Source organism: Melospiza melodia, chromosome 12 (assembly GCF_035770615.1).
Source record: "Melospiza melodia melodia isolate bMelMel2 chromosome 12, bMelMel2.pri, whole genome shotgun sequence".
Taxonomy (NCBI): domain Eukaryota; kingdom Metazoa; phylum Chordata; class Aves; order Passeriformes; family Passerellidae; genus Melospiza; species Melospiza melodia.
This window is the reverse complement of record NC_086205.1, coordinates 27,048,402-27,064,272: the sequence shown is the minus strand read 5'-3', so window position 1 is coordinate 27,064,272 and position 15,871 is coordinate 27,048,402. Positions and strand designations below refer to the sequence as shown.

Here is a 15,871-nt window from a genome sequence, read left to right as displayed (position 1 = left end):
TATTCCCAGATAAACATCCACATTGAGCTGGTGGAGGTGATTATGTGGGGCTGCCACCAGAGAAACCCTAAAGCATCCTATTAGCAGGGCCTGGGCCTGGGAATAAAGGCCCCAATTACGGAGCGCTGGCGAGGCCCTCCCGTGACATTAATGGTGTCTTTATAACCTTTTTCACTTCTGCTGCCTCTGACAGAGCCACAGTCACTGCCATGGCTTTGCCCTTGGCAAGCAAAACCTCATTTGGAGAGGATAATAAGTATTTACTATTTAGATGGCTGGCAATAAAATTTCTCTGAATGAGATTTTACGGAGAAAACGCAAACTGATTCAATTACTTCCTTTAATGGACTGGGGAGACCTGAGATAACAGTTTGTGGAAGCTCCAAGTCTCATGCTTAGCTTCTTTTCTTCCCTTTTTATTTATTTTATTTTATTTTTTGAACGTGTGAAAATACAAACTGATTCTTTTTCCAAGTAGAAATTACATCATGGAATCATTAAGGTTGGAAAATACCCAGCATTGCCACATTCACCATTTTCACTAGAAAACTTAATCCAACTTTTCCCTGCCTGTCCCGCGATATTTTTCTCATCTTAAAAGTGCATAAAAATCTCAAATACTGACAATGTTGTAGCAGCAAAGAGTGTTGGGAATCCCTAAATATTTTTACAGAGAATTCCTATCATCTGGCCTTGGGGTGGAATGGGGATGTCATTGTGTCTTAAAAATAGAAATTTCTTGTAAAGCCATGGAGCACAACTGCTTTAACAGCTGGGTGTGTGCCAGCAGAAGGGATTTCCCAGGTGATGTGGAATATTTATGAGATTTAGGAAAAAGTCCTTTTAAGGACAGGGATGAGAAACAACTACTGAAAGTTTTTGGGTTTCTGGTATTTCTAAGCAAAAAAGCAGCTTGTGAAACTGATCTGCAAGCATTTCTTTATTCTCTACTATATCCTAAAACCAGCTGTATATTAAATAATTAAAATCATCCTGATCCATGCTTTAAAGAATACTTAATTTTATGACTGGTTCCAGGATGGATCTTGGAGAGCCAAATATAAAATTTTGGAAATCCCTGAATGTCTGTCTGTGCCAGACGACTAATTCATTATTTTCATTTATTTGGAGAATTCCATGTTGTTGCTGGGATAAAATTAATTGAAATTGAATGAATTAAAATGTTTACAGAAACATTAAAATGTTTCTGTACGTGTGTATCTCACAATTTACCAATTTCACTGATTTACCCCTTTTATCCCCTGGCATCAATGTGGATTTTTCTCTCTTTTTTTGGGAGGAGTTTTTAATAATTTCAGGAAATCTGTGTTTGTGGCATTAGGGAGCACCAGGGACAGCGCCAAACGTGGTTAGTGCAGCTCTGGAAGAAGACACAGGATAATATTTCCTTCCCTTTTTTAACCATCAGTCACTGTACGGAGCCACTGCGCCAACAAATTCATAACCTCCTCTGTATTTGATTTTAAAAAAATAAACCCAACCAACTTTTGCTTTCCCCAGTTCAATAACTCCCTAGAAATGTGCTTTTATACAGTGTAACTCATACAATCCTGCACGGGCTTATAAATTGAAATCCCACTTTTTTCGGACGTTGCTGCCTGGATGACTGATGGCTGTGTGTATTTGCCATAAAATTTTAATTATGACAGAGTTATGAATCACTGCTCTCGCTGGTTAAAGTGTTAAAAAATGATGGGTTTGTTGTTTATTAAACTTGGGAGCGTGGAGGAAGGAAATGGAAGAGCCTTGGAGTTGTGTGGGCTGGATCCCGAGCTCGGGTGTTTCCTCAGGAGCAGATTTTGGATGGGCCCTTCCCTCCCTGGGCTCTGCTGCTGCCCAGGGGGACAAATGCCATGGATTTGATTGCTTTGAGCATCCCTGGGTGTGCTGGCTGGGGTTTGTGTCATCCCATCCCTCGGGATCAGGGCTGTGGCTGCAGGAATAGCAGAGCAGCCCCGCTCCTTCCCAGTGTGAGCGTGGGGATAAAACCAAAGGGGTTCACTCAGAAACACCAAATATTGAACAAATGTCAAGGGGCTAGAGCCAGAGCTGTGCAGAACTTTCAGTGTGAGGTGGTTTTTATTGAAAGTGTCAGGCTTTGTTACCAATATCAATGTGTTTCAACACAAGTTCCCTTAGAACATCACAGCACTTGGCATTTCCCAATTTTTCCCCCAAATTTTAGGCAGCAAACGTGTGCAGCAGCACCTGATGTATTTGGCACATGAGGGGTTCCTTTGAAGGGCCCCACTTTGACTTTTTCTGCCTTAAAATCAGCTTTGTTTGCCTTCCTCTTTGGCCTGGCCGGGCAGGGCTTTTGCACAGAGCCAGAGGAACAGCTTGGAGTGGTTGCAGGGTTTCCATCCCTGGGGATGCTCCAGGCTGGGCTTTTCAGGGATGTGCTGCACAACAGGTTGGTGCCATTTGGGCACGAGCAGGGAGAGCACCTGGGGGAATTGGGGATGAATGGGGGGAGCTGGGGCCCATTAGTGCTGCCCACTCCTGCCACAGCCTGCGATAGCGCTAAATGAGTTTTAAAGGACAAAGCTGGGGGATTAGAAAGTCCTTTATGGTTTGATCCACGTGGAATTGGGCCTGGTAATAAGGAACAGCCCTGTTGCACTGTAAACTAAGGGGAAAAAATCCAAAATTTGAAATACTTGTCATTTGTATTGTAATTTTGGGAATAGCATCTCGTTTTTCTTTCTCGTGAACATGAAATGTTGTTTGACAGTACATTCTATTTGCAATTATTCATATTTAAATGATTCAGTCACCTGCTATGCAAAGTAAACTTTGAACAATATAAATAATTCTTGAAAGTTGGACTGGATGGCCTTGAAGCTCTTTTCCAACCTTAATGTTTCTATTAGTTTATTTTTAGTAAATTAAGTTTAAAATCAAAGCTCAGCTTCATCATTAATTTCCACTTACTTAATGTTTTTGTTAGTCTCAGTGAAAGTAATGGATGTGTGTGTTCGTGATATTTTTTTAATTGATTTGGCTGGTAAGAAAGCAGTGAATGTTACTGTAACAAAGGAAAATACAAAAATATGAAATAATAACTATTAAATACTAAAAAAATTCCAGTTGGTGGTGTAAGGAATATCCTAACCCTAATCCTAATCCTAATCTGTAGAAGTGACAGGGGATAGGACAGTTGGGATGGATGGAGATGAGAGATCTCTGAAGCCAGGTCATTGAATTCATGGTTTATTGCAAAGGGCCTTGCATTGGCTGGGGGCTCTTCAGAGGAGTGGATATCCAGTATTGGCAGAATATAGAGATTAAAGCAGTTCACAGGGGTTTTTGGAGATAGTTATTAACCCGCTTGCAATATTTGTACAAATTGTAAAAATAAAAATTGTAAAAATAATATTTTAATATTATGACGTTTTATTATAATATTATAATGTTATACATAATATTATAACATTTTCCAAAAATGTTATGATGGAAGTTATCTGAAAAAAGGGGTGATTTTTCTTTAAGAATTTTTTTGTAGAATCCCCAAATGGTTTGGGTTGGATGGAACCTTGAGACCACCCAGTTTAACCTTTTGTCACCTTCTGATGGACACCCCATCCCTGGAAGTGTCCCAGGCCAGGCTGGACAGGGCTTGGAGCAGCCTGGGACAGTAAAAGGTGTCCCTGCCATGGCAGGGGTGGCACTGGGTGGGATTTAAGGTCCCTCCCAACCCAAACCATTCCATGTTCTATGCTTGGACGACTGAGCAGTGCAATTAAAAGTGTGATTAACACAATGATCTTCATTAAAAAGCACAGATTCCGTATAAGGGGTACCCAGACATCCTGTGGGTGCATGGCAAGTTCAGAGGCAGGTTTCTGCTGATGGATGAAGGTTGGGGGCCTCAGTGGTGCCAGCCCCACACAGGGATGTGCATTCCCTTTCCTCATGGTTAAAACCCTTAAACACCCAATGACTTTTTAATATTTCAGATTATTTCTGTTCTTTAAGAATGAGAGAAAGACCCTCCAAAAGTACCTGGCAGAGCTCTCCCTTCCAAAGTTAAAGCTGGCTGGAAATGAAACCTAATTGGAGAAAGTTTATGGAAGTTCTGGTGTTGAATAAGGCTGCTTATTTATTACGTTGCTACAGCTTTATACAAATATATGGATGCACGTGTGTCTGAGGGAAAATGATGCTGTCCAGACTTATGAGAGCCAGTTGGAATCTCTCAAGGCTGCAGATGAGCAGTGGGAATGCATGTGTATATTATCAGCTCCGTGCCCTTGGCGGTGACTTCCTCCCTGATGACAAATCTTCCTTCACTGCTCTCCTGGAAATCACTGCTTTGGTGGTTTTCTGCCTTGGATTTGTCTGTTTTCCCACTTGCTCTAATGGGCTCTACTCGAACTTTTAAAAACAAGCGTTTATTTCAAATACATTAAGCCACACAGTACTTCAGAAAAAATGTTTGCTACCCCAAATTCCTTCCTGAATTATTTAAGTGCCGCTGCAGCAAACTGTTTACTCAGGGATGTTCAGCCTGGTGTGTAGTAGGGGTGTAGTTTTCTTTTAATGCAGTTATTGAATTCCAACCCACAGAGCCTCTGGCGGGGTTCCAGGAGCGCTCCGCTGCGCCGAGTGAAGATAAATTGTTTGTTTTCAGCAGCATTTCTTCATCTTCATCACTTAATCTGCAATGAAACTTTACAGCCAGCCGCTGAATATTTAAGCAATATATTTACCTCTTTTATCCTGGGGGAGTATTTAATGAGGCCGAGTACAGTGAATGGTTATAGGAGTTGAGGGTGCAGGCTGGGAACGTGGAGTTTCCCTTCCCTTCTCCGCCGGGATCGCTGCGAGTCCTCCCCAGCGATCTTCCCTTGACACACGCTCCCCCTTTTGGTGCCAGATGTCAGGTTCCTGTCCCTGCCTGGCTCCTGGTTCCGCAGCTCCAGCTCGGTGAATCCTGGCACTTTGCTGCGCCCCCACCCCGAGGTTTTCCAGCTCTGAGTTTTCCACCTCGTCCTCTCCTGATTTTCCAGTGCCCTGTTCGGTATCTCTGAGTTAACACTCCTTGCTGCTCATGTTCTTTTTCTTTAACACTGTCTCTGTGTTTATGCACTTACAGGGTTTTAAAAAAAACTTCAAAAAGTGCTTTTTGATATTTTTTGTTTTGTTGCTTCATGAAGGTTTTTTATTAGCATCATGGTCAAAGTGGGAAATGATCATACATAGGGTGCACAAATTTCCTTCTTTCTTCAAAAAATCCTCAAAAATGCTTCCTTGCAGCACAATTTGAATATTAATTGTGCTCCATTCTTGATTAAGTATGCTCCACTGGCACAGCTTTATTCCTTACGTTTCCACTCCTGATGATTTTGTCGGGTTGGAAAGCAGGAGCTGGAAATTCCTGGAGCCCTCCGAGGTGCTGGGGCCGCTTTGGCTCCTCTCAGAGCTGCTCTGCTCTCAGCTGTGTGTGCTCTGTGCTTTATTGCCTCCTCCCCACAGCCACAGGAGTTGTCATCTGCTTGGTTTTCACTTACCATGGCCATTCCTGACGTGGGGAAATTGGCAGATGAAAGAAGGGCTCCTTTGGAATCGAAGTTTTGGGAGTGAATTTTTCAAGTTTGCTGACAAGCTGTCAGGCTGAATTCTGCCCTTACCCCAGAAAGAAAAGCTGACTGTCGTTGCCAATCTACAGCCTGTAATGACAATTGTATTTGAGGCACAGTGCCATTTTTTCCCCCAGAAATCATTTAAGTAATTTGTCTTTGTGGTTATATTTTAAGCAAGGAAGTGTTTTTTGAATTAAAATGATTTCTTTGTGGAATTAAATGGAGGAGCTGGTAGGTTTTCATGTGAAGGTAGGTGGGTAGTACAAGATCAGGGTGATTTCTCATGGGTGGTGGAGCTGGTGGCTGGCAGATCCCATGAGAAATGTGTGTTTTTTGGGGTGTGGGATGTGGGACACAGTCTGTGGAGCTGCAGGGCTTGGTTGAGCTCTACTTACAACAGGGTCATGGTTTGGGCTGAGATCCTCACAGGAAAGGGAGCACTGAAGCCACTGAGAAGCAAAAAAGCAGCCTGGATTTGTCCTTCAGAGTTTGTGTGATGGCTCTGACAGCATTTCCATGGGGACTGCAGGGCCTGGGCAGGGACACCTCCCACCAGCCCGGGTGGCTCCAAGCCCTTCCAGCCTGGCTTCCTCCTCTCACCTGCTCACCAGATCCATGGCAGCCCTGCCCATTATCCTCTCCCTTCTCCACCCAGGGTGGGCCAGGGGGAAAGAAACAGCTCTGGGGCAAATACTGCCTGAAGGACAATTTAGATAAATTGAATCAAATTGGAGATTTTCATAGGAATGGCCTCATGGTTTTCTGGTTAAGCTCGGGATTATTCCTGAAGGGTATAGCAATAACAGCATTCTTTACTCCATCAACTTTTATATATGACTTTTTTTTTTTTTTTTTGCTCCTAAATGTTGCTGCTTCTTTTGTCTCAGTAGTTTAGGGGCAGGTTTAACTCCAGGCCATCCTTTTACATTCTCCAATTCTTCGTTCCTTGAGGAAGAGGAAGCTTTTCCCTTCTCATCAGCTGGAGAAAATGGCCTCAAGTTGCACTGGGGGAAGTCTGGATTAGGTTTGAGGAACAATTTTTTCTTGGAGGAGGTGGAAAAGGTCTGGCGTTGGAATGAGCTGCCCAGGGAAGTGGTGGAGCCTCCATGCCTGGAAGTGTTCAGGAAAGGTGTGGATGTGGCACCTGGGGACAGGGTTAGTGCTGGATCAACAGCAGGACTCGATGATCTTAGAAAGCTTTTCCAGCCTTAGCCATCTCCTGATTCCATGATTCCCCTTCTCCCCTTAAGGAAACTGCCCTGGCAGGTGCATGTGAGCACTTCCCTTGGGATCCCTGAGCTGTTCTGAGCACTGGTGTCCTCCCCAGGGCTGAGCAGGAGGTGACAGTTCCACATCCAGTTCTGCAGATCCCCCCTGGACCATTGCTTGGCTGGGAGATGTCCAGGTGGACAATGTACAGCCTTTTCTGGGATGGACACAAACCCTTGCAATATTTAACAGCAGCCCCTGCAATCAGTCAGAAGCCAATTAATCCTGAGTGTTAAACCCTGTTTAAGGTTGGATTTTTCCTCCAATGTGTGTTTGGGGGGGAAACTGTGGGAGAAAGAAAGAAAGAAATTAGGGATGCACTAAATAATGGATGGATGTACCTAGCCAAGAGCTGCTGATTAAGTCTTCTTTAGGATTATTATTATAAATAGGGAGTGCCAGATCCTCAGCTGGAGTAAATGGGCTTGGCTCAGCTCAAGCCAGTGGAATTGTGCCAGCTTGAACTCACTGAGGATCTGGCCCTTAATTCTGGAAAAGGAGGGTATTTGGGGAGGAGGATGGTGGGGGCTGTGGAAGTTGGGTGATGAGAACACTGTTTTCCTGGTAATATCAGGGACAAAAATGTAAATGACTATTCTTTTGAATTTTGTAATGAGATTCAAGGAACTACCTGATGTGATTTCATTAGATAGAAATGACTTTTTCCCCAAGTAGCTACATCTTAACCCCCTGCATGTAGGAAGGGAATATGCATGGAAAATGTGGTGGTTTATTTATTTTTGTGGCTGATTGTCTCTTGCACCAGCATTTCTGCCATTCCTACCTCAAAAATGCCTGGATGGCCATCACGTGTTCCTTGGAAGGAAATAGGAATAAACAGAGTTGATTGTGGAAATCTGTTTCCCACTCTGCTTTCCCACCAGGAGTGAGGTGGGCTGGAATTTCAGATGGCAGCGATTTCAAATTCAACGTGGGGATCTCATTTGGCTGCGTTTTAGAAAGGTATCAACAAATCAGATTGCAAAGCTGCTGGTTTGGTAATTGCTTGTAAAAAAAACCAACCAACAATCTATTTCCATAGCGAAGGAAATGCACATTGTTCAGCAATACCTTAAAATACAGTGTTTGACCCTCTAGAGTGGACTCAAAACAAATCCAGCTCTGAAATAACACTTTTAAAAGTGGAATATCTTGGAAGGACTAAAAATAACAACACAAAACAAGTTTTTTGTATTCCTAATTGTTCTGACTGTGGAATGAATTTCTCAGTCAGAGGAGGGCACAGCTTTTTCATCATTCCAGTACCATAAAATCCAGTGTCTGACCATTTGGTGTGGCCACATTTATGCTTAAAAACCAAAAACCCACCTTTCTAAGGAGAATATCTCAGAAAGCCTAAAAATAACACCACGGAGCAAGTTTGTTATATTGCTAATTGTTCTGACCACAGAATTAATTTCCCAGCCAAAGGGGGGGCATGGCTTTTTCATCCCTGCCAGCCTGGAATATTCAGCGTGTCACAGATGTTCATGAATAATGTCCATTTAGAAGCGTTGGCAGCGAGCGGGCGAGATGAATGAAATGTTGGGGGGATCTGACAGGCAGCACGCTGCTTTGTGATCATTCCAAAGTTCTAATAATCTCCCTCACCTTCCCTGCCTGCCTCTAATGAAAGAGAATAGGTGATTGCACCTCGGGCTATGTTCTGCGCCTAATGACTCCTCCAAAGGCGGATTTATGGAGAAAAAATTAACTTTGAATGAGGATTGAATTGGCCCTGACAGCCTGATAGACTGTGACACAGATTCTGTGGCAAAACAGACGTAGCCCTAATTGATTATCAATATTTTAAGCAAAGTGATGAAAATAAGCATTAAGTGATGAGAAAGGCAGTCTTAATACAGGAGGCAGTCACCGGGATCGGGGAGGCCTTTGGGGAGCTGGGCCCTGCTCAGCAGAGCTGGATTTCAGCTCTCGGTCCTTCCTTCCCTGCCCAGCGCCCCGTGGCCCTCCCAGATCCCTGCCCTGCACCTCGATATTCCAGGGATGAGCCTGCCTCCCTCTCTGCACAAGGCTGGTCCCATGTCTCACCCCTCTGCACTGTTCAGCGGGTTTTTGGATATTCTCTCTTTGCTGCTGGGCTCTCTCCCAGCCCTGTGCTGTTCCCGGCCAGCAGGTGAGCCACAAACTGCTTCCTGAAAATGGTAACAGTGAATGAAACAGGGGGGAAATTGCCTGCTTGGCGAGAAAGGGTTTATCTTGATTATTATCTTGGTTATGCTCAATATAAACAAATACCAAATAACTACAAATATCTCAGTTATCCTTTGGAACGAGACAATGTTTGGGTTTTGCCTGTGTTTTTTCAGTTGGGTTGCACATGACTGAATTTATCTTCTACCAAAAATCCATTTCATATTTGGGAAAACCCTCGTGGCCGTGAGCCAGGTGCTCATTAACTGTGCCATAACAGGACATTTATCCCAAAATAAGGAATATTTTCTGAAATGACAAAGGGAAGGGAACTGGTGCTGAAGAGGTGAGGAATAGCATTCCTTCAGTGGGATAACATCTCCCTTCCAAACACTGGCAGTGTTCCCCTGGGAGCTCAGAGAAGTTTAAAATAACCAGATTTGGGTTTCTGGGGAGTTTCTAAGTGTGACTGGCAGAGCAGGGGAGGGGCAGTGAGCTCCTCCCTCACCCTCAGGGCTCCAATATCCATAATTAGGGTCTGGTGTAATTAAATTACAGGGCAGCAAGGGCAGAACTTCCCATGTTTGGGAATTGGGTGTTGCAGGTGTAATCAGGGAGGGCAGGGAGACGATGGACTGGGCAAGTGAGCCCCCAAAACATGGATTTATGGAATCACAGAGCCCCGTGGAGCTATGGGGTCATGGATTAATAGAATCATACTCTCATTTAGGCTGGAAAAGCCTTCTAAGGCATCCAAGTATGTTGGTGGTGTTTAAATGTTGGGTGAAATGTTACTAAAGGCAAAAATACAGAAAACCAGCTCAAATCTGGGGTGGTAAGAGTGTGTGTGGTGGTGTCACTTTTCCTCTGGAACTCAGAATTCCTGGATGCTGCTCCTGTGCTGCTGTCAGAGCAATGCTCTGAGCAAGTGGTTGTTTGGAGTTTGTGCTGGAATCTGTCAGATGGATAACAGATAATTTTACACGTCAGCCCATGAATATTCAGCGGAGAGGATTTCCACAAGCCTTGATAAATTTAATATACCAGAGAAAAATAGCATGTAAATTAAACAGAGCCTTGTAAATTAATAATGGATTCCACTTGTATTTTTATATGTGAGCTGACTGAATATTTTATAAGTGCAAAAATGTTTGTGTTTAAAAAAAAAAAGGTGAAGTCTTTCTGATGAGCACCGTGGATGGTTGGCTGCATTTTAAATGAGATGTCCATGTGTTTTTACAGTTTCTTGGCTTTCTTTTCCTCAGACACATCTTGTATTTTCAACTCTGAGCAGTTGGAAAGTCCACAATTATGTTGAATTAATTTATTTTTCCAGACCTCTGGTGGTTTGCAGTTGTGGGTGTTCTGACACTCCCCTCTTTTTTAATTTTGACAGGAAAATGAAATCTCCTTAGTGAGGGGCTGAGTGTTTTCCATGCACCTTCCCTGCTGCTCCCGTGCACTGGAGAGGGCTCTGCTGCAGGGGCTCCTCCATGGCCACGCTCTCCAAAATGCCCTTTCCAGCCCCAAAACATCCCCGGCCCTGTTCTACCTTGGTGTAATTCACAGTTTTCCTGGCTTCTCTTAATTAGCAGCTTTGCTTGGAATAATTTCACCTTGGCACAGTGTGAGGCTGGTGGGGATTAAAGCATCAGGGAGTGACTCTGCTTCCAAAACCTTGAGCATTTCCAGGGGTTCCATGGAATTGTTTAGGCTGGAAAAGCCCTCCCAGACCATCAAATCCAACCCTCAAGTTGTAAAGATCTTTAAATCTGTTGTTTGATTGCAGCTTGGTTTGAGAAAAGTGAATTTCTTTTAGCGCTTTTGGTGGCAGTGAACAGTGCCATCTGCTTTTGGACAGTGAACAACAATATATTCTCTAAATAATAATAATAATAATAACAACAGCATTGAGGAGGAGGAGGAGGAGAAAAGAAGGAGAAGAGAAAGGAGAAGGAGAAAAGAAGAGGAAGGAGAAGAAAAGGAGAGGAAGAAGAGAAGCAGGAGGAGAAGAAAAGGCGAAGAAGAGAAAGGAGAAAGAGAAGAGGAAGGAGAAGAAGGCAAAGAAAAGAAGGAAGAGGAGAAGAAAAGGAGGAAGAAGAAGAAGAGTGGGCACAATCCTGTGCCATATTCTCCAGAATGATCCTCTCAGCCTGGCCCATTCTGGGATTCTGTTAAAAATGACAGAAAATGGGAAATGTTTGAGGAGAACTTTTGATGTTAAGTCCTGGAAGTAACTCAGAGTTTCAATGCCTGCGGTGGACAGAGCCCTGTGAGCTCCAGGGCTGCTCTGGAGATTTACGGGCTAAGTTAAATTGTTGTTAATGAGCGATTTTGTGTGGAGAATTGTCCTCGTGATAGTTCCTAAATTGCCCCATTGTCCCTCTAATTAACCAGGACTTGAAAGGCCGAGCTCTGCCTGGGCAGCAGTTTTAACTTGGCTTACAAGGGCTGGAAATCAGCGATTTAAAGTTAACAAAGACAAGCTAAAAATGTATTCATTGACCAGCAGCATCTTTGCTGTGTGTTTTAATATCTTTTTGCCACTGAGATACCCAATGAATTGTTCCTGTGCAGGAACAAATCGGGCAGGAAGAACAAAGTAGCTCAGTGGAATAGATAAATCAAATTTAGGCCTGGTAGTTTATTGAATCTAAATTGTGCCCAGTTGGCCCACGAGCTATATGAGCAATCCATCTTGTGCTGATAATGGAGGGTCTTGAAATCCACCTGATGTTTGCATTATTAAATTCCAGCCTAATGAGCTCTGCTAATACATATTGAAGACAGTTGTAAGGAGCAGAATGGGAATGGGAGCGGGATAATTTGAAAGAAACATAAGCTGAGCATTTTACATGACTCAAGGGGTATATCTACAATTACACATATCACCAAAATTGAATTTAAATGGAATTTCTATTATCCCTGTCCTTTTACCAAGGAGAATAAAGTGTAAATGAAGTAAAAGTCTTTAGAGTTACTCGTGGTTTGGTTTTATTATGGGATTTAATAGATTCTTGTAATGATCTTCAGTGGCATAAAAAGTTTTAATATTTCACGGCTTTAAATGTTGTCTAAATCTGCATAAAACTGTGGAGATGGGAGCAGCTGTCAGTGCAGTGATGGGATCACTTTGTGACACCCTGGCCAGGTTGTGCATTTTAAGGTGGAGCTGGTGGCTCCAAAAAGGAACGAGCCCTTCACCCCTCCTGAGCTGAATTTGGTTTTCATAGATTCTTGCTTAATTCAGGAGGTGCTGGAATTAAATATTTGCAAATCTGACTCAGCTCTTACCATCCAGAGCACAGTTTGTAGTGATTTCCCTCCCTGAGAGGGCCTGGTGTAAATTCTGGATTCCTGGTCCTTGTTGATTCTTCTCTTTCTGGCCTAGTGATACTTCTGAAAACTTAATATTTCATCAAGTATAATGTTATTAGAGACTTATTCTCACTTAGTTCACTCATCAGGCAGTGAGATGGCAATAAAAGAGAATGGCTCCTTTGAGACATTAATGCTTTGGAATAAATGATGTGCTAGAACAGAAATTTAATTAATTTACAGAGTATATTGATAGTCCCTTGTTACTGTGCTGTATATTTTTAATCTTCTTTAACATCTGTAGGAAAGTGTTTGAAAACCCCTGCAGTTGAGCAACTGGTAGATAATTAAGTAATAAGGGAAGAGGTTTCTAGAGGGAAAAAATTCTTTTAAAAGAAGATTGTTGTAACATGGATTAAGTACTGCTGCTGTGATTTGGAGTGAAGAGGAAGTTGTGTACTACCTAATAAAGTCCTGAGGAAGAGCTGGCTCCCACTCTGAGCGGAGTCTGCAGCCCTGGAAATATTGTTTTGTTTCTGTTTTAGCCTCAAAATAGGTCTGTTAGATTACTCACTGTGGCAGCAAATCTGCCCCTTCATGGGTGCACCACGTTTGGTGCAGTTTGGGCTGGGCAGATTGGGGTTTAAAGAAAGAAAACCTCCTAAAAGTCTCGTAAGGGCTTTGCTTACCACAAAATGCATGTGGGGATTTGTATTGAATTAATATTGCCTCTAATATTGACCTGATATTGCCCTCTATAATCCCATTTATGCCATTCCTTGACTGTGGGGATGACTTTACATAAATTTAATGAAGAACCAAGTTCTGGTCTGTCAGGCACGTGGATTTCATTGTGGGGCCTGCAGGACGGGAAGGAACATGAAATTGGGTTTAAAGCCCAGGAAATGTTGTTTGGCAAGAGGTTGTTGATGCCTGGCAGTGTCCCAGGCCAGGTTGGACATTGGGTTTGGAGCACCTGGGACAGTGGGAGGTGTCCCTGCCATGGCTGGGGTGGCACTGGGTGGGATTTAAGGTCCTTCCAATCCAAACCATTCCATGATTCCATGATTTGATAGGATAAATTTAATTAATTCCAACTCATTTTCTTCTTTTTAGCCAAAGCAGACGAAGCGTTGAAGGCCAAGGAGAGAAGTGAAGAAGAAGCCAAGAGAAGAAAGGAAGAAGGTGAGGAATTTTCTTTTATTTCATGACAAACTAAAGCCCAGGAAGTCAGAAATTATTATTTTAAGTGCCCACGCTCCAGTGGGGCTGTGGGATTTTCCTGCCTGGGCTGATGATGGAATTTGGTGCCGTGAGCTGCTGCTTTGCAGGTGGAATAATGAAAACCACAGGGATGGAAATGTCAGGGAGTGATGGGAAGAGACAAACCCAACATCGTGAGGGAGCCAATCCAAACAATCCAGGAGCCTCAAATCCTCACTGGAGCTCTGGGTGGGCTTTAAGGTCCCTTCAACCCAAACCATTCTGGGATTCCATTATTTACTTCCAAGAGGGACCTCAGGAAAATTCCCCATTTTTGAAACGGCAGCTGCTGAGAATTTCACTCAAAATCAAAATGTTCTGATCTTTAGTTTGTTTTACCTGGGGACTGTGGGATGCTGAGAGGAATTCATTGGTGCTCCCAGTTAATCCTGCTTGGAGAAGGTTGTTGTGGTACCAAAGGAGGAAATTCAAGTGGAAAAGTGGGATGGCCCAGACATGGCAGGAGGGGAAAAACCCAAATCTGGCTGGAAAAGGGACCAAACCAAGGGGCTGTTCCCTCTCCCCATTGTGATTCCTGGATTTTGGAACCAGTGGCCCAGGGGAGCCTTTCCACCTGGAGGAGTCCCACGGGCACAGGGATTTTGGGATGAGCTGCTTGGCTCCCACCAGCACCAGTTTGCAGGGAAGGTTTGGAACAATGCAGGATTTTTTTTTGTTTGTGCTTCCATCCCATTGTGATGGCAGATGTGCTGGCAGAGGCTGTGCCAGCAGGGATTGGGAACGGTGAGGGGGGAAAGGCAGAGGGAGGAAAAAAGGGGAATTCATGACTTGGGAACAATGGAATTTCCAGGGAAATGGGGAGGAAAACTTCTCTAAAATTCATTCATAAGCCATGAAAACTGTCCTGGGGTGGCTTTGAAGGGTTGTGAGGATGTCACAGTGCTGGAAAATGAAGAAAAGGTTTTCTCTGAATAACTCAAATCCGTCCATTTGCTGAATTGGCTCCCAGTTAGGAATGGAAGATTCTGCCTAGAAAATACAAAGTTTTATTAAACTGTGTATGAAGCATTGAAGCATTCCAAGACATCCAGGGGAATTGCACACTGGGAAACTCAATTTTTGTTAAGTTTATGTCCCATATGGATTCAGAATTCCAGTTTTAGGTAGGTTTGTATCCCATATGGATTTTCAAACAGGGCATTTATCCAGTGGTTTGAGTGTGTTCCCTTCCTAGGTCCCAGGCTCTAGTGGCAACTTTTTCTTGGAAAAAAGAGCATTTTGCATTTTTTCTGAGTTCCTCCTTCCTCACACGTCATCTCTGGGTGGTTTTTAACCCTCTTTGATCCCTCATGGGATCCCTGAGGTTGGAAAAACTTTCCAGACCATTGATTCCAAACTGTGACTGATCCCCACCAGAGCACTGAGTGCTGCATCCAATCATTGAAATTAAATAAGATAAAGCAAAATTATATTAAATTAAATCTTTAAAAATATTCTAAATTACTATTTTAAAAGAATTTTTATTTCTCTAGTATTCCATATTTTATTTCTCTAGCTAGAACCCTCCAAAAGGAAATTCCAGCCTGTGTAGACAGCCTGTGACTCCTTTACCCAGGAGCTGCAATAAAAATAATTGTACAAACAAACCAATCCTCTCCCAACTCATAAAACCTGGTTATTGCCCACCCCACAGCGAGGGTGTCTTAACATTCCTTTTATTGTCATTTTATTGCCAAATCAGGTGTGAGATTAGACGTTGGATGTTCCGTGTAATCTGCTCAGAAATCAAATTATTTGACCTCCAAGCCCAGCTCTGCCCCTTCCCGCTGGTTTCCTGTTCAATATGCAGCATTTCCCCAGCATGAATAAAAAATTGAGGACAAATTAGAATCTACAGACAGCTGACCCCAGCTCCAGATTAGAGGCTGGGGGCTTGTGCTGGTTTAAATGTTTTAATTACCACAGTCCCTCCAGCCTGGTGAAGGACACACAGAAAAATGCTGATTTTTTTTTTTTTTTAAAGTGACTAAAAAGCAAAGAGAAAAAGGAAAAGGCTCCCCCCGCCTCATTTGAATTTTTCAGTTTGATTACATTTGCACTTCCATTGGAGCTATGCTAATTTGCTGCATGAAATTAGGTCTATTAGCAAAACCCACCACTTTTCCAGGAGAATTTTCAGTTTTCAGTGCTTGGGTTTTCCTACTTTGGTTTTTGTTTACTTGCTTTGGGGCTGCCTGAAAAGTGACAAAATCCAGAGGGGATTTTGCCACCCAGCTGTGTTTTACTCCTGACACATTCCA

General features: G+C 43.2%; 1 protein-coding gene across 1 annotated transcript in view; it reads left to right on the top strand.

The window, feature by feature from the left end:
• Positions 1–15,871, top strand: part of RSRC1 (arginine and serine rich coiled-coil 1) — a 98,008-nt gene that overhangs the window by 67,518 nt on the left and 14,619 nt on the right. Inside the window, exon 8 of the mRNA XM_063167425.1 lies at positions 13,464–13,532. Within this exon, the coding sequence (XP_063023495.1) occupies positions 13,464–13,532 (69 nt within the window). The remainder of the gene's footprint in view (positions 1–13,463; positions 13,533–15,871) is intronic.